The following is a 25,316-nucleotide window of genomic DNA, read 5'->3' on the forward strand; positions in this document are numbered from 1 at the left end:
ATGCAGCAGCAATGAGGACATTTTGGGGCCCTGTGCTGCATATGGGCATGGTCAAAAAGCCCAGTGTCAGACAGTACTGGACAGGGACGTGCACAGACATTTTGGAGGGCAGGGGTTCAAGTAAAAAAGAAGGCACTTCTCATAATTTAAAAAACGTCTGCCAGACTTAATGGGTAGATTTGCTGCGGCCCAGGGATACAGTGGACTCCCGCCGGGCCTCCTCAACATTCCTAGCCCCCATAAAAGTTGGTGTTTTTGTAAAATAAAGTCAAGAACAGTTTCTATGAAGGTCTGCCATGTGTATATACACTTTGGCTGTGCTACCAGTCTTATTTACAGAAAACATGTGACAGCTGCACTATAATATACTGTATTATAGAGGAGATTTATCAAAACCTGTGCAGAGAAAGAGCGGTGCAGTCGCCCATAGCAACCAATCAGATTGTTTCTTTCATTTTGCAGAGGGATTTTCCTCTGCAAAGGTTTTAATAAATCTCCCCCTATATGCCCCGGTCTGACCTCTATATGACAGAACGTGCACTGTACCGGCCTCACCCAGCCCCCATCCCCAATCACCCAGCACCCATCCCTAATCACCCATCACCCATCCCCAATCCCCCATCACCAATCACCAAGCACTCATCCCCAATAACCCAGCACCCACCTTATGCAGGAATCTCCACACAGCCCTGGTTCTTACACTGAAGAGATGGACACCACACTAATATATGCTTACATGCTACAATATACAAGAGTTGGAGAAAAAAGAATTATAAATATAAAAAGACGGCCAGGCATAGCACAACATACAGGATGGAGGCAGGGAAGCTCCGCCTCCATTGCACACAAGACTGACTTTGCATATTAGCAATGTGGGGCAATACCTAGAAAACGGCTGGTCCACATTTAGTAAGTATAACATAATCTTTCTCCTGTTCTCCTGCACTGTAACCTAGTGTATTGGGTTTAGTGAGAGTAAACACCCTGTCAGTTTATCCTTAAGTATATACCTTGCCCCCCTTAATGATCTATATACTGCGCCACCATTCAAATTCATCTATTAATTCCCTATATACTTTTCTTCCATTAATCAACTATATATTGTGCCACTGTTATTTAACTATAGTGTGCCACCATTAAGGATCTATACACAGTGCCAGCATACATAAAAATATAATGTTCCAATATAAATAAAATATATACTGTGCTTCCATAAATTTTCTATATAATGTGCTTACATTCCTCTATTAATTCCCTAATAATGTGCTACATACAATACATACAAGCACATAACATAAAGACACATACAGTACGTAAGAAATATACACACATACATAGAGACACTTTGACACATACATACAACATGGAATATATACTAAAAGATATGGCACATACATAGAGATACACACACACACATATTCACATCATACAGACACACTGACATACAATCACTCACATATATATATATATACAGTCACTTATACCAAGGGCCCAGCCATCCCTCTCTGCACAGGCACATACATAGAGATACACACACACACACATATATACACATCATACAGACACACTGACATACAATCACTCACATATTAGCACAGTCACTTACACTAAGGCCCCAGCCATCCCTCTATGCACAGGCACATACATAGATATACACGCACACACATATATACACATCATACAGACACACTAACATACAATCACTCACATATATGCACAGTCACTTACACTAAGGCCCCAGCCATCCCTCTCTGCACAGGCACATACATAGAGATACACACACACACACATATATACATACACACACACTGACATACAATCACTCACATATATTTACAGTTACTTACAGTAACCAACCCCTCTGCATAGACTAAAGTTTCTGTCCGGGACATGCTGTGGCCGGGACATGCTGTGGGCGGGGCTTCTCTTTGCCTCCTCTGCTCCTGTCTCCTCCATGTGGAGAGGAGCAAAGAAATAGCTGATAATGACAGGGTGAGTGGCACCCCCTTCCTGCAGGGAGGGCACAGCACCCTCCATTAAACCCTATACAACTTCCCAGCAACGGATCCTTTTTAAAGCACCTGTCACCCTGAGTCTGTAGCTCCTTTTGTTGGGGCACTTTAGGGGCATGTGAGGAAAAGGGCAGGGGCTCTAGCCCCCTTTAACCCCTATGTGTGCACGTCCCTGGTACTAGAGCGGGGACGTCCTGTACCAGACCCCGCTTTACAGTATTGTCATGGCACGGAGGCAATTCGAGGCCATTCGGAAATGCATACATTACACTGATAATGCGGCATGTCCACCCCGAAGTGATACTGCCTATGACCGGCTTTACAAATTGAGGCCGGTCATCGATCACTTTGGGGCCAAATTTTTGGAGGCCTACGTACCCCTCAAGGAGCTCTTGGTAGATGAGTCTCTTATCAGTTTTAAGGGGAGACTCATCTTCCACCAGTATATTCCCTCAAAGCGGGTGTGGTATAGCGTGAAGCTCTACAAACTTTGTGAGAGTACCTCCGGGTACACTTACAAGTTTAGAGTATATGAGGGACGAGATTCCCGCATTGAACCCCCAGAATGTTCCCCCACTCTGGGTGTTAGCGGGAAAATCGTTTTGGAACCTTGTGCACCCATTGCTGGATAAGGGTTACCACCTTTACATGGACAACTTTTATACCAGCATCCCTCTGTTCACATCCCTTGCCGCCAGATCGACATCCGCTTGTGGGACTGTGCGGAAGAACCAGAGAGGTCTCCCTCTAAATTTTGTTAAGACACCTATGCCCAAGGGTGAGTCCCATGCCCTTACAAATGAAAACCTGTTGCTGGTCAGGTATAAGGATAAGGGGGATGTCCTTATGCTGACCACAATTCATGGTAACGGCAGCTCATCTGTCCCTGTGCGAGGTACCACAACAACGGTCCTCAACCCGATTGTATTCTGGACTACAATCGGTATATGGGGGTAGTTGATCTCCCTGATCAAGTCCTCAAGCTACATAACGCCATGCGGAAAACACAGGTATGGTACAAAAAAGTTGGGGTCTACTTGGTACAGGTTGCCATGTACAACTCTTTTGTACTGTCCCAGTACGCTGGCAACACAGGGACATACCTCCAGTTCCAAGAAGAAGTCCTAAAGGTCCTGATCTTTGGCGACCGGGAAAGAGCAGGCCGGACTTCCCAAGAAACTGGAAATATAGGTGCCAGGATCGTCCTAGGCCAACACTTTCCAGGTGAGGTCCCCCACACTGGAAAGAAGGGACGAGCCCAGAAAAAATGCAGAGTGTGTCACAAGAGGGGGATACAGAAGGACACCACCACTACACAGTGTGATACCTGCCCCGATCATCTGGGCCTCTGCACTAAAAACTGCTTCACGGAGTATCATACTTCCATGGAGTACTACATTTTCCCTTTTTATTTTAATTTCCCATAATTTGACCCCAATGTACCAAGTCCAGAGTACATTCCAAATTTTAACCCCATAAAACCACTAAATTGCCCAAAAAAACTCTTTTATAAAAAAAAATAACCTGATAAGACCTCTGGGGGTATTTTTTCCACAAATGGGTCACTGAGTCACTATCATCGCGGACTTTTTTATGTTGCATCAAATGCGCAGCGCTCTCTCTCCACATGAGCGGGGTACGCATTTGAGGCAACAGGTTAGGGACGGCAACACACATCACATTCCCAGAATGATGATTCAGAGCATAGGGTTTGGGGTGGGCATATTTTTTAGTTTTGGCTATGCTCTGGGTCATCATTCTGGGAACATAAACTTTTTTATGATTTTACGTCCCATTGTACCCCACTTTAGTAACTTAGTGTACCCCATTTTAGTAATTGTTCCATGTAACGTTTAGTAATTACCCCATGTAATGCTCCTTGAGGGGGGGGGTTCCACTGTTCTTGCTCCATAGACAGATATGTAAAGGCCCCTGACTGCGCTCCTGCTCCTCCGAGACCGGTGTGCACCCGCAGAGCTGCCAACGTCCAGATATGAGGTAGGTCCTTACTCCAAAGAAATGTATCTACAAATTTACGGTGACATTTTCTCCTCTTACCCCTTGTGAAAATGAAAAATTTGGGGTAACCCCAGCATTTTAGTGTAAAAAATCTAATTTTTCCTTTTCACATCCCACTTTAATGAACATTTCTGGCACCATAGGGGCTTTAGTGAAAAAAAACAAATTCATTTATACATCCAACTTTAACGAAAAGTTGTCAAACACCTGTGGGGTGTTAAGGCTCACTGTACCCCTTGTTACCTTCTTTGGGGGTGTAGTTTCCAAAATAGTATGCCATATGTTTTTTTTTTTTGCTGTCCTGGCACCATAGGGGCTTCGTAAATGGGACATGCACCCAAAAACCATTTCAGCAAAATTTGCTTTCCAAAAGCCAAATGTGACTCCTCCTCTTCTGAGCATTGTAGTTCGCCCACAGAGCATTTTACGTCCAAACATGGTGTATTTCCATACTCAGAAGAGATGGAGATACAAATTTTAGGGGGCATTTTCTCCTATTACCCCTTGTAAAAATTTAACATTTGGGGGAAAACCAGCATTAACATCCAACTTTAACGAAAAGTCGTCAAACACCTGTGGGGTGTAAAGGCTCACTATACCCCTTGTTATGTTCCTTGAGGAGCGTAGTTTCCAAATAGTATGCCCTGTGGGTTGTTTTTGTTTTTTTTGCTGTTTTTTTTGCTGTGGCATGCCCCCCAAAAACCATTTCAGAAAAACTCACTCTCCAAAATCCCATTGTTGCTCCTTCTTTTCTGAGCCCTCTATTGCACCCGCCGAACACTTTTCATACACATATGAGGTATTTCTTTACTCGAGAGGAAGATTTCTCTCCTTCCACCCCTTGAAAAAATTCAAAAACTTGGTCTACAAAAACATGCGAGTGTAAAAAATGAAGATTTTGAATTTTCTCCATCACTTTGCAGCTATTTCTGTGAAACACCTAAAGGGTTAACACACTTACTGAATGTCATTTTGAATACTTTGAGGGGTGCAGTTCAGTTATAATTGGGTCATTTGTGGGGTATTTCTAATAAGAAAGCCCTTCAAATCCACTTCAAAACTGAACTGGTCCCTGAAAAATTCAGATTTAGATATTTTTTTGAAAAATTGGAAAATTGCTGCTGAACTTTGAAGCCCTCTGATGTCTTCCAAAAGTAAAACCATGTCAACTTTATGATGCAATCATAAAGTAAACATTTTGTATATGTGAATCAATATATAATTTATTTGGATTATCCATTTTCCTTATAAGCAGAGAGCTTCAAAGTAAAATAAAAAAAAATTTAAAATTTTCTATTTTTTCATCAAATTTTTAAATGATGCAAGTATCGATGAAATTTTACCACTAACATAAAGTAAAATATGTCACGAAAAAACAGTCTCAGAATCAGAATGAAAGGTAAAAGCATCCCAGAGTTATTAATGCTTAAAATGACAGTGGTCAGATGTGCAAAAAACGCTCTGGTCCTTCAGACCAAAATGGGCCTGGTCCTTAAGGGGTTAATGGACTTCAAATATTTACCAGGGACGTCTGGACCTCTTAGGCTGCTATCCTCTGGGCAGTCTTTCTAGTGGGTAAATATATACTGGGATACACAGGATAATTAAAAGAATAATGAGACAGGCAAAAGCTGCACAATTCAATTAAGTAAAAGGCCATCAGCAAAGTCAAACTATCCATGTCAGGAAAAGGAAATCCATACAGACCAATGGAATAAAGCAAGCACACATGAATAAGCATCAGAAGAAATCACCCTGTTACTCTTACAATAAGATGGAGAATAAGAGTTTGGTAACTCTACAGCAGCCTTCTCATATCAGTGGAATTCCACCGCTTAGTGATGACAAGGAATTTAATTCTGCAGCAAAATTCACCATCTTTACTTTTTTGGTGGATTCCACCTAAGAAGTCCTAGGACTGTGCTGTAGTGAATGGGACAGCGCTTAATGTCCATGCGGACACTGAGTGTCAATTCCGGAGGAGGTTGTTGCAAGCGGAATCTACCCAGAATTTCCTGGATAGATTCCGCTACCCAGGAAATTCCTCCTGGAAATTCTTGGAGGAATTTATGTAGTGTACACCCAGCCTTATACTGCTTAAAGGGGTATTCCAGGCCAAAACTTTTTTTTATATATCAACTGGCTCTGGAAAGTTAAACAGATTTGTAAATTACTTCTATTAAAAAATCTTAATCCTTCCAATGAAGGATCCTTCCAATGAATGACTATGTCAAAGAGAGACTGCCATGGGAGTCTGGAAATGAGCCAGCATTTCATGGTACACAGAGGAGCAGGTACACACATAGGGGGAGATTTATCAAAACCTGTTCAAAGGAAAAGTTGCCCAGTTGCCCATAGCAACCAATCAGATCCCTTCTTTCATTTTGCAGAGGCCTTGTTAAAAATGAAAGAAGCGATCTGATTGGTTGCTATGGGCAACTGGACAACTTTTCCTTTGCACAGGTTTTGATAAATCTCCCCCATAATGAATAATGTGGGCAGGAAAAGCTTTTCCAATTAATTCCCAAAACAGCTAAGTTTATTACAATGCCCATGAAAGTCTTTAGAGAATGTTAAAAATATGGGTGCGCTCATATGTGATCCATGAGTATGTCTTCCTTATTGCATCTGTTTTTCAAATGGGCTATTTCTAGAATTTTTTTTCGAAAGAAAGTCTATCAGTATTACTGATCCCGAACAATAATGCAATTCTGATTATTTATTACATTATTATTTACAGCATCTACTAACACACTTGTGTGTAAGTAAATGGCCTTACATGGATCAAAAGAATCATAACAATGGTGCAAAGTCTTCATTCATTGTACAATGTACTCATCAGTTTGTGTGTGGTAAAAAAAAAAAAAAAAAAAAACATGCATGAAAACATAAAAGGGGTTATCCCAAAAGTTAAAGTGTTTATCTACCATAATATCTGCCAGACAGTAATGGACATGCTTAGGAAGGATCTGTGCTTTTCTTGGGGCTAAATGGCTGTGTTGTGAGATTACCATAAAGCTGAGGCTATCTTTTTGTGAACTATTTCCTGTTGGTGTTTGTTCCCTGAAACTACAAGTCTCATGATTCCTTGTTTCAGCCACCCCACCCATTGAAACACCCCTGTGAGCCTTACCTTGTAATAAACTAGTGTTTTCTGACCAGGGTGTCTCCAGCTGCTGCAAAACTACAATTCTTGCAGAATGATTCTCCCCCACCCCACCCAGCAGTCGCTCCACTCATTGAAGCAAAGACAGGCTCCCTCTGAACACCTGACTAGTGATGTAATGTCTTGGACATTGCAACCTGGGAAAATCTCAGATTAAAAATAAACATGGGGTCAAAAATGACTGAAGAATACAGGTACAGACATAGGTACAGACACTATATCATGAACTACACTTACTTTACAACGCATTTAGTATAGTCAAATAAAAAAAAAATCCTGGAATACCCCTTTAAACCTATATCCTCTATCTACAGGATAGAGATAAGTAGTACAACAACAAAAAATAGGGTTCATGTATATTTTGCATAATGTATACTCAAAACCTAGACAAAAGGTCATTCTTTACAAGTATTTTACTTACCTATAGACTTTTGGTTATCAATCATAAATACTTTGATGCTGTCAATATCTGTAAACTGATGGATTTTGTACCCCAGTTTTGTTAGGACAATCTTGTAAAGGATAGATTCTTCAATCCCAGTTGAATGATAAAAAAGTAATAGAACCCTTTCCTTGAAATCAGAAATTGGTTTCTTCTTAAATCTGTCTTCGTACTAAAAAAGTAAAGACAAGCAGGTGTTATACTGTATATCTTAAAAACTTCATATATTACTTGTTTTCTTCTGTTTGCTTTACAAAAACTTTTGTATATATATATATATATATATATATATATATATAAGGCAATGTCAGGAAGGAACCGGCACTGTGTTCAGGACTCCAGGTCCAAGTGGGTGCTCTGCTGCTGGGGACAGGACTCAATATCCCATAAACTTCACATCCAAATAAAAAAAAGAAGCGGCACTCAAGATTAGCATGAAAAAGCTGTGGTTTATTCACCCATCATGTGAATGGTGCTACGTTTTGGTCTCCACAATAAGACCTTTGTCAAGCCAATTAAACAGAATACATCACTTCCTTTTATATGATGCTTGCCAGTGACATCAGTGGTTTACATAATATATTCATATAAACATATACCAAAAGGTACAATCATATACAATGTGTCACATTATATTCAGTGCAAAAACACCTGGTGTGAAACAATACATAGTGTATAATATATCTCCATATTCTGATCTTCAATAGTTTCTCATCTTCATCCAATATATTCATAATTCATCATAAAGTGGGTTGTGACTTACCCGATAATTCTCATTGACATGTATACGCCCCTGTCTTCCCTTCACCACATTGCCTCCACTTGTAAACAAACAGAGAGCGCAGGACCAGAACCAACGTTTGCGTCACCTGCGCTCTCGGGTTGCTTGTCCAGGGAGGCAGGGGATCAAATGTTCGCATATCCAAGTTGGTGAACAGACATCGCGAGAGCTCGCACTTTCAATCTACCGCATGTGCTGTGTGTGTTCTCCACCGAATGCAGCCATCTTGGGTATTGGAAAATAACTTAAATTGCCGATTTGTTTACAAGTGTATGGAGTTGCAATTGGTAGCCAGATGAACATTGGGGAACAACAAACTAACTCAGTATTTATGTATAGGCGAATCCCTCAATAATAAAAGGTCACACATATACCCGAATATATAAGCCGACCCGAATATAAGCCGAGGCTCCTAATTTCACCCCAAAAACCCAGGAAAAGTTATTGACTCGACTATAAGCCTAGGATGGGAAATACATCATCCCCCCCATGTCATCATCCAGACCCCCGTCGATCATCTCCCCCCCCCCCTCTTCAACATCACCACCTGTCAATCCCTTCATCAGTGGTCTTCAACCTGCGGACCTCCAGATGTTGCAAAACTACAACTCCCAGCAGCATGCTGGGAGTTGTAGTTTTGAAACCTCTGGAGGTCTGCAGGGTGAAGACCACTGCGGCCTTCGTCATCCAGACACCCCCTTTAGTTTTCTTCTCACCTCCCCTCGGTGGGAAGGAAGGGTGAGCTGGTCCAGGCCATCTATGCTGCAGGAACCGTCCGGTGGGGAGGGTTAGTCTTTCCGGGCAGTCCATTTTCACCGGGGGGGAGGGGCCCTCTTCTTCGCGACCGGCCCCGGACTAGTGACATTGCCTTGACGACGATGCACAGGGACGCACATGAACGTCCCTGTGCGTCGTCGTCAAGGCAACGTCACTAGTCCGGGGCCGGGGCCGGAGAAGAGGGCCCCCCGGTGAAAATGAACAGCCCGGAACGACTAACCCTCCCCACCGGACGGTTCCTGCAGCATAGATGGCCCGGACCAGCTCACCCTTTCTTCCCACAGAGGGGAGGCAAGTTGAAAACTAAAGGGGGTGTCTGGATGATGACGAAGGCCACAGTGGCATTGACAGGCGGAGAGTTCACTCGAGTATAAGCCGAGGGGGGCGTTTTCAGCACGAAAAATCGTGCTGAAAAGCCTGGCTTATACTCGAGTATATACGGTACATTAGATTCCTTCCATGAAATATTTATAATATATCACGGCCCGTGACATAGTCATGGATGTCAGGGGGGTGTACAAAACACTTCCCAGCCCGTGCCATTTAAACATGTAATAGGAGTATCATATGGGCAGATATGGTGGAGGAGGCATCTGTCACCCCCCACCAAAATATGTCCACATGTAAAATTAACCAACAATATCACTAGGCACGTTCATGCAATGTATATAACATTGCCTGACCCAATCAATCAATCATATCAACATTACTGAGGGACTCTCAAGGAAAAATTACCCCCAATGTCTCAAATAGAAACATCCAATATAACAACCACCACCTCAATATAAGCAACAAAAAGATTTATTGGGCATAATAACTAAACAGAATTCTTGGTCCTCTATCTTTCAAGACAAACATCAACTACAGCATAATCGCTTAGTAAAATCATGAGCTTCAGTGGATATAGCAGTCGTGTTGAAGAGTTTACAAATCATGATGTGTCCTGAAGTAACTGTGGAAAAACAGAGGAATGCCAAAAAAGAAAAAGAAAAATGTATTCTAACTTATACATAGATGAATGTACAAATACCTCAATCGATAGGCATCATACGACCAGGTACGACACAATATGTTTTAGATGTATGGTTTCATAGAAAAATCAATGTTTAAACCTGCAGGTTGTAGAGAACCAAGCCTATCAATCCAAATTAATGCACGTTTACTCTGAATTTTTTCTCCCCCCTGTCTCAGTCGGGGTGTATGATCGATAATCAGGAATCTCAATTGGTCCACTGTGTGACCGCATTCAGAAAAATGTCTAGAGACTGGAAATTCTATCTTTCCTGTCCATATAGTATATTTATGGTTATTAAGTTGAAGTTTAGAGACAGTGGTTGTTCCACCAACGTAAATTAGCGGGCATGGACAAATTAGGACGTAAATAACGTGATCAGATTTACAGGTGACATGGTGGCGTATTCTGTATTCATTAACAGTTTTGGGATGTTTGAACACATCACACTTAATAATAAGTTTACAATTCTCACAGCTCATCCATGGATAGCACCTGGGTTTTAGTGCAGTAGCAACATTTTTGTCAACAAACAAATCCATAAGGACCAACTTGTCCCTAAGATTTGGGGCCCTTCTATAAGCCAAAATTGGAGGAACAGTCACCCACTACCCACTAACCCATCCCGTAGTTTATAATAAATAATCTTTGCCCCTTTCTTAGTGGTCAAGTGATCTCTTATTCCTCATTCTTTTCTTTCATCTTCCCTCTCCTACCACCATCCCTCTACCCATTACCTTCCCCTCCATTTCCCATCCCCCCACCACACACATCCCACAAGAGAGAACTTGAGGACTGTCACCCCTATGGTCATTACACTAATAGTCTATCTATAGGCACTCTGGGTGCAGTGTTTGACAGTTAACCTCAGTACTCCCTATAGCAGTTGTGAGCTGCACCACCTCACCACTTTACTCTGTCAATGAATGATGTCCCTATAATGTGACTATCACTATTAGATGTCACTATACTGTAACTGTCACAGGGAATGTTTTCATATCCTCTCTGTTTGAACAATATTATAATGAAAGTAATGGAGTTGTGTTTATCGTCAAAAAGAATTTTGCATCAAACTTTGCTCGGAATGGCTGATCTGAATACTGTTAATATCATATGTTTGATATGTTGGAATAAAGTTTCTTGAAACCATCAAGTGGGGAGTAGCTCCGTTTTATTTTCTACTTTGTATTTACTGGATATTGACTGTACTTAGACTTTAAACGTTAGCACCACCAGAATCTGGAGATGGTATAGAAGCAAGCTGTGCTAGGTATACCTTCTATAGATTTGCACTGTTATTATATTAGTGATGTCTCGTGTGTGGCTGCAGTCTGCCATGAAACACTTGTTCACACTTTCACATGTTAGAGAAGCTAAAAACTATATCTCGTGTTGCCCCTTTGTGCCAAGGCACGGCATACTGCCCCATACATGTATGGACTTCATTGTTAAGAGATTTATATAGATATATAGTTTACACACAAAATTGGTGTCAATAATCTGATGATCAGCATTCAGCTGAAAAGCCTATAAGAGTGCCTTTAATCCTTAATAGTTTAATATTAATGTACAATCAACTATTACTACCATACAAAATGTTACCAAAAACTTTACTGACATAGGGGCTGCCTGCCATTACTGCCAATCCTATCACCAATTTATGATCACCATTCTACATCCAAACTAAAAGGGGAACTCTGGTACAGAAAATTGAATCCCCCTATCCACAGGATCAATGTCTGATCATGGGGGGGGGGGGGGGCTCCGAATGCTGGGACCCCCACATTCTCCAGCCAAGCACTACGGCTCTTTCATAGTTACATAGTATGGTTGAAAAAAGACACAAGTCCATCAAGTTCAACCAAGGAATTGAAGGGAAGGGGTATGGTTGGATGAAGGGGAAGGGATGTGACGTTATATTTCTGCATAATCATTAATGTTATATTGTTCTAGGAATGTATCTAACCCTGTTTTGAAGCTTTCAACTTTTCCTGCTGTGACCAGTTCCTGAGGTTGACTGTTCCATAAATAAGTCACAGTTCTTATGGTAAAGAAGTTGTGCTGCCTCCTTGAGACAAAACCTTTTCTTCTCCAGATGGAGGGAGTTCCCCCTTATCCTTTGAAGGGGTTTAACCTGGAACAGTTTTACCCCATATTTTTTGTATGGGCCATTTATATACTTATATATGCTGATCATATCCCCCCCCCCCCTTAACCCCTTAAGGACCTAGGGCGTATGGATACGCCCTGGCTTTCTGGTACTTAAGGACTGGTACTTATCGTTCAGCAGGCATCCTGGTCCGGTCCCCACGCGCCGGACGGGGACCGGACCGGGATGCCTGCTAAACGATATGTTAGGCAGGCATCCTGTGCAAATGCAGAGGGGGGGTCATCAGACCCCCCCGTGTCGGCGATCGTGGCAGATTGTTAGTGAATTCACACTAACGATCTGCCGGGATTCGGGTCATACGGGTCACGTGTGACCCGATGACCCGGAGATACAAGGTGATCGGGGGTGTACAATACACCCCCTATCACCCACTGTATCTATGGGGAGGTGGCGATTTCGTCAACCCCCCAGGAGCGCTGCTATTGGCTGGACGATCGTCCAGCCAATAGCAGCCAGCAGGTGAGGGGTTAACTGCATCTTCCTGCAGCTTTGCCCGCCTCCCCCCCTCTGTGCGATCAGAGGCCCCTCAGGGAAGAAGATCTGCAGGGACAGAGCAGGGAAAGAATACACTCCAGGGCAAGGTAGGAGTGAGTGTAAAAAAGTTAAAAAAAAAAAGTTCTTAAAAAAATCCCCCCCCCCCTGACCCCCTAATAGGTCCCCAAGGGTCCACCATAATTTTTTCAGTGTGACCCGGGCCCAATTAGGGGTTCAGGGCGCTGCACTCCCCCCCCCCCCCCATTTTTTTTTTTGTCCGCAATTTTTTTCCCTCCATTATATAACGGTGTGTGATTTCTAATTACACACCGTTATATCTAATAGTTACACCAAGCACTCACTACATACATCCCCACCCCCCCTCCACACGTACACCCTCCCCCCCCTGCCACCGTACAACCCCCCCCCCCCCCCCCGCCACCGTGCTGCCTCATGCTGCACATGGGCCTGGTCAAAAAGCCAAGTGTCAGGCAGTATTGGAGAGGGGACGTCCTATACCAGACCCCGCTGTACAGTATGGCCATGGCATGGAAGAGGTTCGAGGCCATTTGGAAATGCCTTCATTATGCAGATAATGAGGCATGTCTACCCCGAGGTGATCCAGCCTATGACCGGCTTTACAAAGTGAGGCCGGTCATCGATCACTTTGGGGCCAAATTTTTGGAGGCCTACGTACCGCTTAGGGAGCTCTCTGTAAATGAGTCTCTCATCAGTTTTTACGGGGAGACTCATATTCCGTCAGTATATTCCCTCGAAGTGGGCACGGTATGGCGAGAAGCTTTATAAACTTTCTGAGAGTACCTCCGGGTACACTTACAAGTTTAGGGTGTATGAGGGACAAGATTCCCGTATTGAACCCCCAGATTGTTCCCCCACTCTGGGTGTTTGCTGGAAAATGGTTTGGGACCTTATGTACCCATTGCTGGATAAGGGTTACCACGTGTACGTGGACAGCTTTTATACCAGCATCCCTCTCTTCACATCCCTTGCTGCCAGATTCACGTCCGCTTGTGGGACCGTGCGGGAGAATCAGAGAGGCCTCCCTCAAAATTTTCTGCAGACACCTATGCTCAAGGGTGAGTCCCGTGCCCTTGCCCATGAAAACATGTTGCTGGTCAGGTATAAGGATAAGAGGGATGTCCTTATGCTGACCACTATTCATGGCAACGGCAGCTCACCTGTCCCTGTGCGAGGTACCACAACAACAGTCCTCAAGCCTGATTGTATTCTGGACTACAATCAATATATGGGGGGGAGTTGATCTTTCTGATCAAATCCTGAAGCCATATAACGCCATGCGGAAAACACGTGTATGGTACAAGAAAGTTGCGGTCTACTTGGTACAGGTTGCCATGTACAACTCTTTTGTACTGTACCAGAACACTGGCAGCACAGGGACATTCCTCCAGTTCCAAGAAGAAGTCCTAAAGGCCCTGATCTTTGCTGACCGGGAAAGAGCAGGCCAGACTTCCCAAGAAACTGGAAATATAGGTGCCAGGATCGTCTTAGGCCAACACTTTCCAGGTGAGATCCCCCACACTGGAAAGAAGGGACAAACCCAGAAAAAATTTAGAGTGTGTCACAGGAGGGGGATACGGAAGGATACCACCTATCAATGTGACACTTGCCCCGATCACCAGGGCCTCTGCATTAAAACTGCTTCAGGGAGTATCACACTTCCATGCGGTACTAAATTTTCCCTTTTCATTTTCCATAATTTGACCCCAATGTACCAAGTCCAGAGTACATTCCAAATTTTAACCCCATAAATTGCCCCCAAAAAATTTTCAGCAAAAAAAATAAAATAATAAACCTGATAAGACCTCTGGGGGTATTTTTTCAAAAAAATGGGTCATGGGTCACTGAGTCAATTTTTATGTTCCCTCAAATGCGCAGCGCTCTCTCTCCACATGAGCGGGGTGCGCATTTGAGGCAACAGGTTAGGGACGGCCACACACATCACATTCCCAGAATGATTTTTCAGAGCATAGGGTTTGGGGTGTGCATATTCTTTAGTTTTGGCTATGCTCTGGGTCATCATTCTGGGAACATAACTTGTTTTATAATTTTATGTCCCACTGTATCCCATTTTAGTAACTTACCCCATGTAACATTTATTAATTACCCCATGTAATGACCCTTTTTTGCTGTTCTGGCACTAAATGGGGGGAAACCAGCATTTTTGTGAAAAAAAAAATGTACACATCCAAATTTAATGAAAAGTTGTGAAACACCGGTGGGGTGTTAAGGCTCACTGTACCCCTTGTTACGTTCCTTGAGGGGTGTAGTTTGCAAAATAGTATGCCATGTGTTTTTTTTTTTGCAGTTCTGGCACCATAGGGGCTTCCTAAATGTGACATGCCCCCCAAAAACCATTTCAGCAAAATATGCTTTCCAAAAGCCAAATGTGACGACTCCTCTTCTGAGCATTGTAGTTCGCCCACAGTGCACTTGACGTCCACACATGGGGTATTTCCATACTAAGAAGAGATGGGGTTACAAATTTTGGGGGGCATTTTCTCCTATTACCCCTTGTAAAAATTTTAAATTTGGGGGAAAACCAGCATTTTAGTGAAAAAATGTTTTTCCATTTATACATCCAACTTTAAAGGAGTAGTTCAGTGGTGACCCAGTGGTGAACAACTAAGGATAGGGGATAAGTTTGAGATCACAGGGGGTCCGACCACTGGGGCCCCCTGCGATCTCCTGTACGGAGCCCCGACAGCCCACGGGAAGGGGGCGTGTCGACCTCCGCATGAAGCGGCGGCCAACCCGCCCCCTCAATACAACTCTATGGCAGAGCCGAAGCGCTGCCTTCGGCAATCTCCGGCTCTGCCATAGCGATGTATTGAGGGGGCGTGTTGGCCACCGCTTCGTGCGGGGGTCGACACCCGCTATCTGGCCGGAGAGCCTGGCCCCCGTACAGAGAGATCGCAGGAGGCCCCAGCGGTCGGACCCCCTGCGATCTCAAACTTATCCCCTATCCTTAGGATAGGGGATAAGTTTTTCACCACTGGACTACCCCTTTAACGAAAAGTCGTCAAACACCTGTGGGGTATTAAGGCTCACTGTACCCCTTGTTACGTTCCTTGAGGGGTTTAGTTTCCAAAATAGTATGCCATGTGTTTTTTTTTTTTTTACTGTTCTGGCACCATAGGGGCTTCCTAAATGCGACATGCCCTAGAAAAACCATTTCAGCAAAATGTGCTTTCCAAAAGCCAAATGTGACTACTTCTCTTCTGAGCATTGTAGTCCGCCCGCAGTGCACTTGACGTCCACACATGGGGTACTACCATACTCAGAAGAGATGGGGTTACAAATTTTGGGGGGCATTGTCTCCTATTACTCATTGTAAAAATTTTAAATTTGAGGGAAAACTATCATTTTAGTGAAAAAGAAATGTATGAACACATCCAAATTTGACATAAAGTCGTGAAACACCTGTGGGGTGTGAAGGCTCACTGAAGCCCTTGTTACGTTCCTTGAGGGGTGTAGTTTCCAAAATAGTATGCCATGTGTTTTTTTTTTGTTCTGGCACCATAGGGGCTTCTTAAATGTGACATGCCCCCCAAAAACCATTTCAGAAAACTCACTCTCCAAAATCCCATTGTCGCTCCTTCCCTTCTGAACCCTCTACTGCGCCCGCCGAACACTTGACATACACATATGAGGTATTTCCTTACTCGAGAGAAATTGGGTTACACATTTTAGGAAGATTTCTCTCCTTATACCCCTTGTAAAAATGCAAAAACTGGGTTTCCAAGAACATGCGAATGTAAACAATTAAGATTTTGAATTTTCTCCTTCACTTTGCTGCTATTCCTGTAAAACACCTAAAGGGTTAACACACTTACTGAATGTTATTTTGGATACTTTGAGGGGTGCAGTTTTTATAATTGGGTCATTTATGGGGTATTTTTAATATGAAGGTCCTTCAAATCCACTTCAAAACTGAACTGGTCCCTGAAAAATTCAGATTTTGAAAATTTTGTGAAAATTTGGAAAATTGCTGCTGAACTTTGAAGCCCTCTGATGTCTTCCAAAAGTAAAAACATGTCAACTTTATGATGCAAACATAAAGTAGACATATTGTGTATGTGGATCAATGTATAATTTATTTGGAATGTCTATTTTCCTTATAAGCAGAGAGCTTCAAAGTTTAAAAAAAAAGCAAAATTTGGGAATTTTTCACCAAGAAATGAAACAAGTATCGACAAAAATTTTACCACTAACATAAAGTAGAATATGTCATGAAAAAAGAATCTCGGAATCAGAATGAAAGGTAAAAGCATCCCAGAGTTATTGATGCTTGAAGTGACAGTGGTCAGGTGTTCAAAAAATGGCCGGGTCCTTAAGGTATATTTGGGCTGGGTCCTTAAGGGGTTAAACATCTTTTCTCAAGACTAAACAAATGTAATTCTTTTAATCTTTCCTCATAGCCAAGACGTTCCATGCCCCCTATTAGTTTAGTTGCACATCTCTGCACCCTTTCCAGCTCCATAACATCCCTTTTATGAACTGGTGCCCAAAACTGAAAAGCATATTCCAGGTGAGGCCATACCAATGCTTTATAAAGGGGTAGTATAATGTCCCTGTCCCTCGATTCCATGCCTCTTTTCATACATGACAATATCCTGCTGGCCTTAGAAGCAGCTGCCTGACATTACATGCTATTGTGTAGTCTCTGATCTACAAGTACACCCAGATCCTTCTCTACCAGTCACTCTCTTAGTTTACCCCCCCCCCCCCAAGACATACAATGCATGCAGGTTTTTAGTACCAAGATACATAACTTTACATTCATTCCCATTGACCCTCATTTGCCAAGTGGATGCCCAGACACTTAGTCTATCCAAGTCATCTTGTAACTTATGCACTTCCTCTATAGACTGTACCGTGCTACAAAGCTTGGTGTCATCTGCAAAGATAGAAACAGAGCTGTTTATCCCATACTTAATATCATTCGCTTAGTGCATCCATTACTGTCGACCACAGCATGAAACGGTGGCCTACACGCCCCTCCTTGTAACTCTCTGGGAGAGCAGGAGATACACTAGTCCCCTATTCTGTGGATGGCAATAAGAAGTTATGTATTAGAGTTCCCCTTTGACAGCACATTGCACAAATGGCATACTAAAGGTATGAAATATATACAGATCTATGGCAAATAACATACAAGTGAAACCTCTCCAAAATACCACCTCTTTGAGAAGTCAACCTCTATGTCCAGTTTTTTTTTTTTTTTTTTACAAATTTTCAGTGCCACCATACTAGCCATTTTATTTTTTTTATAAGATCCCTTCCGCAGAAGACCACTGTTGTATGAAAATTTTGAAGGTTGACTCAAAGAGGAGATTTATCAAAACCTGTGTAGAGGAAAAGTTCACCAGATCGCTTCTTTAATTTTTGAAAAAAGCTTCTTATGAATTTGCTGTATGTTTATATACTGTATTTGTCTTTATCATTAGTTTTAAGTTTGTTCATTTTAAGTGTACCTGTCCTAGGGACATGTCAAAAGTTTTTACCGGTTGGAGTGTGAGTGTTCAGACCCTGACCAATCACTAGAAGGAGCGGCCATGCGCTTCTCTCCCTGCTTTGTGCGAGATGGTACCATAGACTTACATTATGAGACTGTCTTAGTCACAAGGCACGGGCAGGAAAGAACACATTGAGGCCATGTTCACTTTATGTAATTTCAGCACAGATATTCCACTGCAGCTGCCGCTCCCATTGATTTCATGGGATTCTGTTGCACTATGCACACCTAGGAATGTCCGCACGGAAATGCATTGCCATCTATGAGACGGAGCATTTCCAAGCAGTCCTAACATACCGGAACATGCCAGTGCTCAGCTGTTGGAGGAAAGTTTGTAACAATTTTTTTCCGTGCAGGCATTTGCCGTTGTGAACATAGCCTAAGAGCGCACTTCTTCCAGATCGTTCTACTAATCAGTCACAGTCTGAACACTCATACCCCCACTATTCAAAACTTTTGATGTGCATCATTGAAGGACACATTCAAAGTTTTTTTTTTTATAATGACAGTGCACATGTAAGTTAAGTTTGTTAACGTAATATGTAGAGGTGTTGAATGGTACATAATTTCCAGCATAGCATAGATCTTAGAGGCATAGCGTATAATAATATCTTATTAGGGTCACCTAATTTGATAGTTATTTCTAAACTTCTAAGCTAAAATGATTTATTCTGGCAGGCAGCAGCAATCTAAAAGGCTAAAGTTGAGATGACTGGAATTCAAGCCTTATTTCCTGTCCCTCCACTAAGAAGATCCAGGGGGTTCAGAGAATGATACTATATTTTGAGCCTGTTGTATTGAAGATACATTTCATTCCTTTTTTTTTTTTTTTTTTTTTTTTTTTACTTATCGTAGCAATTTAATAAATCACTTGCCCCAAAAAAAGTGGAAATGACTGCCAATTTTGTTCCAAGGCATTAAGTCTGGGAAAAAGCCTTGGACTATAAATGTTATTTATTTGAAGTATATGGAAGAGCATAACACCCAGCAAAAGTGATTTAAGGCTCAATAATTCTCAGTGACATGAAAGCAGACAATTAACTGCCTGTCCGCATATTACTTCTATTATAGAACAGTTTGGCATCATATCTAAATGAGGTGTGAATAGTACAAGGAAACATTTTCACAGTGTCAGCAGCAAAGCATCATTGCCATTTGTTCTTACGTGTTTGTATTTAACAACGAGTCTTCAATATTCAATATATCCTAGGTGATCCGGTAACTGAAAAATGCATGCTACAACATATACTTTATATGCATTTATGATAATATATATATATATATATATATATATATATATATATGCATACATACTGTATAATCCTTATATACAAAGAAACCAAAACACAATTAAGTTAGGTGCTATAATGTGAAATGACACAAGGAAAAAGTATTGAACACATGAAGAAAGGGAGGTGCAAAAGAGCATGGAAAGCCAAGACAACAGCTGAAATCTATTAGTAATTAAAAAGCAATCCAGCTCCTTGGTGCGAATTACAATCAGCTGGTTCAGTCCCAACTGATGGCCTACAAATAGGCCTCATTGCCAAGGTGTCACACAAGACACATCTCATGATGGGTAATAGCAAAGAGCTGTCTCAAGATCTTCGCAACCTAAGTGTTGTAAAACATAACAATGGCATTGGTTACAGATGCATTTATAGGCTGGCAGAGGAGTAAAAAGAATAATCAGAAGAGTATATACTTTGCCATATATAGCTGCATTGGAAACCTTCACTATACACTCACTGTACATTATTGTGTAGCTATTCAGTGCACTATCAACATTTTTACCATGTCCCTTAAAAAGCATGTCAATATAAAGCATAGTAGTAAAGTACGTCATTCTGTACGCTGTGTGCATTGGGGGCTACGGACATGTTTAGCATGTTTGTTTGGAGCTTCTACATTGCACATGCCAAACATGCAACAAATGAAGTGTGAGCTAAGTCTAAGAAGACTTATATGGCCCATACAAACCAAGATGTCATGTGACTAATTATGATAGACTTTATCTCTTATTTCCCTCTATACTATTTTTAGCATTCTCAGCCAATATTCTTTGACACTCAACTGTACAGCATAAACCTGTAACCTAATCTCCAGACATGACTAAACATAAGTACCAATACCAGCATTATCTGCATGTTTAATGGGACCTCAGTGTACTAGTTAGGATAGCGCAACTGCTGTGATTTCAAAATGTGGTTTATCAGCTGCAAGGCTATTGACCCCACAGTAGTGAGGGTTAGCGACTACGCTCAGCGGCCAGGCAGAATCTGTAATGATATTCTCAGTTGTCACAGGAATCTCAGCACTGAATACAAATGTGGTAAACTTGTGAGAGCAAATGTTTTTATGACCAATATAAAGTTTGCTATATTGAAGGACATACAATACAAAATGAATGTGCACCATAAACATGTATCTAAAGAAATCATCTTAAAAACATCTTAGGATATGCACCTCCACGTGGATGTAAAAGTTTACAATCTTGAATTGAAAGCGTACCTGCATGATATTGTTATATTAACCCCTAAGAGTGGTGATAAGGGGATTTAAATGTGCTCCCTGCTGTTATTAAACCCAAGAGCCCCTCAATGGTGCACAGCTGTGTCACGATGCCGGCTGGCAGGTAGTGGATCCTCTGTGCCAGAGAGGGATTGGCGTGGACCGTGCTAGTGGACCGGTTCTAAGCCACTACTGGTTTTCACCAGAGCCCGCCGCAAAGCGGGATGGTCTTGCTGCGGCGGTAGTGACCAGGTCGTATCCACTAGCAACGGCTCACCTCTCTGGCTGCTGAAGATAGGCGCGGTACAAGGGAGTAGGCAAAAGCAAGGTCGGACGTAGCAGAAGGTCGGGGCAGGCAGCAAGGATCGTAGTCAGGGGCAACGGCAGAAGGTCTGGAAACACAGGCAAGGAACACACAAGGAACGCTTTCACTGGCACTAAGGCAACAAGATCCGGCAAGGGAGTGCAGGGGAAGTGAGGTGATATAGGGAAGTGCACAGGTGAACACACTAATTGGAACCACTGCGCCAATCAGCGGCGCAGTGGCCCTTTAAATCGCAGAGACCCGGCGCGCGCGCGCCCTAGGGAGCGGGGCCGCGCGCGCCGGGACAGAACAGACGGAGAGCGAGTCAGGTAGGGGAGCCGGGGTGCGCATCGCGAGCGGGCGCTACCCGCATCGCGAATCGCATCCCGGCTGGCAGCGGAATCGCAGCGCCCCGGGTCAGAGGACGTGACCGGAGCGCTGCTGCGGGGAGAGTGAAGCGAGCGCTCCGGGGAGGAGCGGGGACCCGGAGCGCTCGGCGTAACAGTACCCCCCCCCTTGGGTCTCCCCCTCTTCTTAGAGCCTGAGAACCTGAGGAGCAGACTTTTGTCTAGGATGTTGTCCTCAGGTTCCCAGGATCTCTCTTCAGGACCACAACCCTCCCAGTCCACTAAAAAAAAATTTTTCCCTCTGACCTTTTTGGCAGCTAAAATTTCTTTGACCGAGAAGATGTCCGAGGAGCCGGAAACAGGAGTGGGAGGAACAGATTTGGGAGAAAAACGGTTGAGGATGAGTGGTTTGAGAAGAGAGACGTGAAAGGCATTAGGGATACGAAGAGAGGGAGGAAGAAGAAGTTTATAGGAGACAGGATTAATTTGACACAAAATTTTGAAAGGACCAAGATAGCGTGGTCCCAACTTGTAGCTAGGGACACGGAAGCGGACATATTTAGCGGAGAGCCATACCTTGTCTCCAGGGGAAAAAACGGGGGGAGCTCTTCTTTTCTTATCCGCGAACTTCTTCATGCGTGATGAAGCCTGTAAGAGAGAATTTTGGGTCTCTCTCCATATGATGGAAAGGTCACGAGAAATTTCATCCACAGCGGGCAGACCAGAGGGCAAGGGAGTAGGGAGGGGGGGAAGAGGGTGACGGCCGTACACCACGAAAAATGGGGATTTGGAGGAAGACTCAGAGACCCTGAAGTTATACGAGAATTCGGCCCATGGGAGGAGATCTGCCCAGTCATCCTGGCGGGAGGAAACAAAATGTCGCAAATAATCACCCAAGATCTGGTTAATCCTTTCTACTTGTCCATTGGACTGGGGATGATATGCAGAAGAAAAATTTAATTTAATCTTGAGTTGTTTACAGAGAGCCCTCCAGAATTTAGACACGAATTGGACGCCTCTATCCGAGACAATCTGCGTAGGCAACCCGTGAAGACGAAAAATGTGTACAAAAAATTGTTTAGCCAACTGAGGCGCAGAAGGAAGACCAGGAAGAGGGATGAAATGTGCCATTTTGGAGAATCGATCAACGACCACCCAAATAACAGTGTTGCCACGGGAAGGGGGTAAATCAGTAATAAAATCCATACCAATCAGAGACCAAGGCTGTTCGGGGACAGGCAGAGGATGAAGAAAACCAGCGGGCTTCTGGCGAGGAGTCTTATCCCGGGCACAGATAGTGCAGGCTCGCACAAAGTCCACAACATCCGTCTCCAGAGTCGGCCACCAATAGAAGCGGGAGATGAGTTGCACAGATTTCTTGATACCCGCATGACCTGCGAGATGGGAGGAGTGACCCCATTTGAGGATTCCGAGGCGTTGGCGAGGAGAAACAAAGGTCTTTCCCGGAGGAGTCTGCCTGATGGAGGCAGGAGAAGTGGAGATCAGGCAGTCAGGTGGAATGATGTGTTGCGGAGAGAGTTCAACTTCTGAGGCATCCGAGGAACGAGAGAGAGCATCGGCCCTAATGTTCTTATCGGCAGGACGAAAGTGAATCTCAAAATTAAATCGGGCAAAGAACAGAGACCACCGGGCCTGGCGAGGATTCAGCCGTTGGGCAGACTGGAGGTAGGAGAGGTTCTTGTGGTCGGTGTAGATAATAACAGGAGAACTTGATCCCTCCAGCAGATGCCTCCATTCCTCAAGTGCTAATTTAATGGCTAGAAGCTCTCGATCCCCGATGGAGTAGTTCCTCTCCGCTGGAGAGAAGGTCCTAGAGAAAAAACCACAAGTGACAGCATGCCCGGAAGAATTTTTTTGTAGAAGAACAGCTCCAGCTCCCACAGAGGAGGCATCAACCTCCAATAGGAAGGGTTTGGAAGGGTCAGGTCTGGAGAGGACGGGAGCCGAAGAAAAGGCAGACTTGAGTCGTTTAAAGGCGTCTTCTGCTTGAGGAGGCCAGGACTTGGGATCAGCATTTCTTTTGGTTAAAGCCACGATAGGAGCCACAATGGTAGAAAAATGTGGAATAAATTGCCTGTAATAATTGGCGAACCCCAAAAAGCGTTGGATAGCACGGAGTCCGGAGGGGCGTGGCCAATCTAAGACGGCAGAGAGTTTGTCTGGATCCATCTGTAGTCCCTGGCCAGAGACCAAATATCCTAGAAAAGGAAGAGATTGGCATTCAAACAGACATTTCTCAATTTTGGCATAGAGTTGGTTGTCACGAAGTCTCTGAAGAACCATACGGACATGCTGGCGGTGTTCTTCTAGATTGGCAGAAAAAATTAGGATATCGTCCAGATATACAACAACACAGGAGTATAACAGATCACGAAAAATTTCATTGACAAAGTCTTGGAAGACGGCAGGGGCGTTGCACAGTCCAAAGGGCATGACCAGATACTCAAAGTGTCCATCTCTGGTGTTAAATGCCGTTTTCCACTCGTCCCCCTCTCTGATGCGGATGAGGTTATAGGCGCCTCTTAAGTCCAATTTAGTGAAGATGTGGGCACCTTGGAGGCGATCAAAGAGTTCAGAGATGAGGGGTAAGGGGTAGCGGTTCTTAACCGTGATTTTATTAAGACCGCGGTAGTCAATGCAAGGACGTAGGGAGCCATCTTTTTTGGACACAAAGAAAAATCCGGCTCCGGCAGGAGAGGAGGATTTACGGATAAAGCCCTTTTTTAGATTCTCCTGGACGTATTCGGACATGGCAAGAGTCTCTGGGGCCGAGAGAGGATAAATCCTGCCCCGGGGTGGAGTAGTGCCCGGGAGGAGGTCGATAGGGCAATCATAAGGCCTGTGAGGAGGTAGAGTCTCAGCTTGTTTTTTGCAGAAAACATCCGCGAAGTCCATATAGGCCTTAGGGAGACCGGTTACTGGAGGAACCACAGAGTTACGGCAAGGGTTACTGGGAACCGGTTTTAGACAGTTCTTGGAACAAGAGGACCCCCAACTCTTGATCTCCCCAGTGGACCAATCCAGGGTAGGGGAATGAAGTTGAAGCCAGGGAAGTCCAAGGAGAATTTCCGAGGTGCAATTGGGGAGGACCAAAAGTTCAATCCTCTCATGATGAGATCCGATACTCATAAGAAGGGGCTCCGTGCGGAAACGTATGGTACAGTCCAATCTTTCATTATTTACACAATTGATGTAGAGGGGTCTGGCGAGACTGGTCACCGGGATGTTGAACCTGTTGACGAGAGAGGCCAAAATAAAATTTCCTGCAGATCCAGAGTCCAAGAAGGCCACTGTAGAGAAGGAGAAGGCAGAGGCAGACATCCGCACAGGCACAGTAAGACGTGGAGAAGCAGAGTAGACATCAAGGACTGTCTCTCTTTTGTGCGGAGTCAGCGTACGTCTTTCCAGGCGGGGAGGACGGATAGGACAATCTCTCAGGAAGTGTTCGGTACTAGCACAGTACAGGCAGAGGTTCTCCATACGGCGTCGTGTCCTCTCTTGAGGTGTCAGGCGAGACCGGTCGACCTGCATAGCCTCCACGGCGGGAGGCACAGGAACAGATTGCAGGGGACCAGAGGAGAGAGGAGCCGAGGAGAAGAAACGCCTCGTGCGAACAGAGTCCATATCTTGGCGGAGTTCCTGACGCCTTTCGGAAAAACGCATGTCAATGCGAGTGGCTAGGTGAATAAGTTCATGTAGATTAGCAGGAATTTCTCGTGCGGC

At 43.8% G+C, this 25,316-nt stretch overlaps 1 protein-coding gene across 1 annotated transcript in view; it reads right to left on the minus strand.

Moving 5' to 3' along the window:
* CPED1 (cadherin like and PC-esterase domain containing 1) overlaps nt 1-25,316 on the minus strand; it is a 299,737-nt gene that overhangs the window by 269,673 nt on the left and 4,748 nt on the right. Inside the window, exon 2 of the mRNA XM_056573818.1 lies at nt 7,619-7,811. Coding sequence (XP_056429793.1) covers nt 7,619-7,811 — 193 coding nt within the window. The remainder of the gene's footprint in view (nt 1-7,618; nt 7,812-25,316) is intronic.

Source organism: Hyla sarda, chromosome 4, assembly GCF_029499605.1.
Source record: "Hyla sarda isolate aHylSar1 chromosome 4, aHylSar1.hap1, whole genome shotgun sequence".
NCBI classification, from domain to species: Eukaryota; Metazoa; Chordata; class Amphibia; order Anura; family Hylidae; genus Hyla; species Hyla sarda.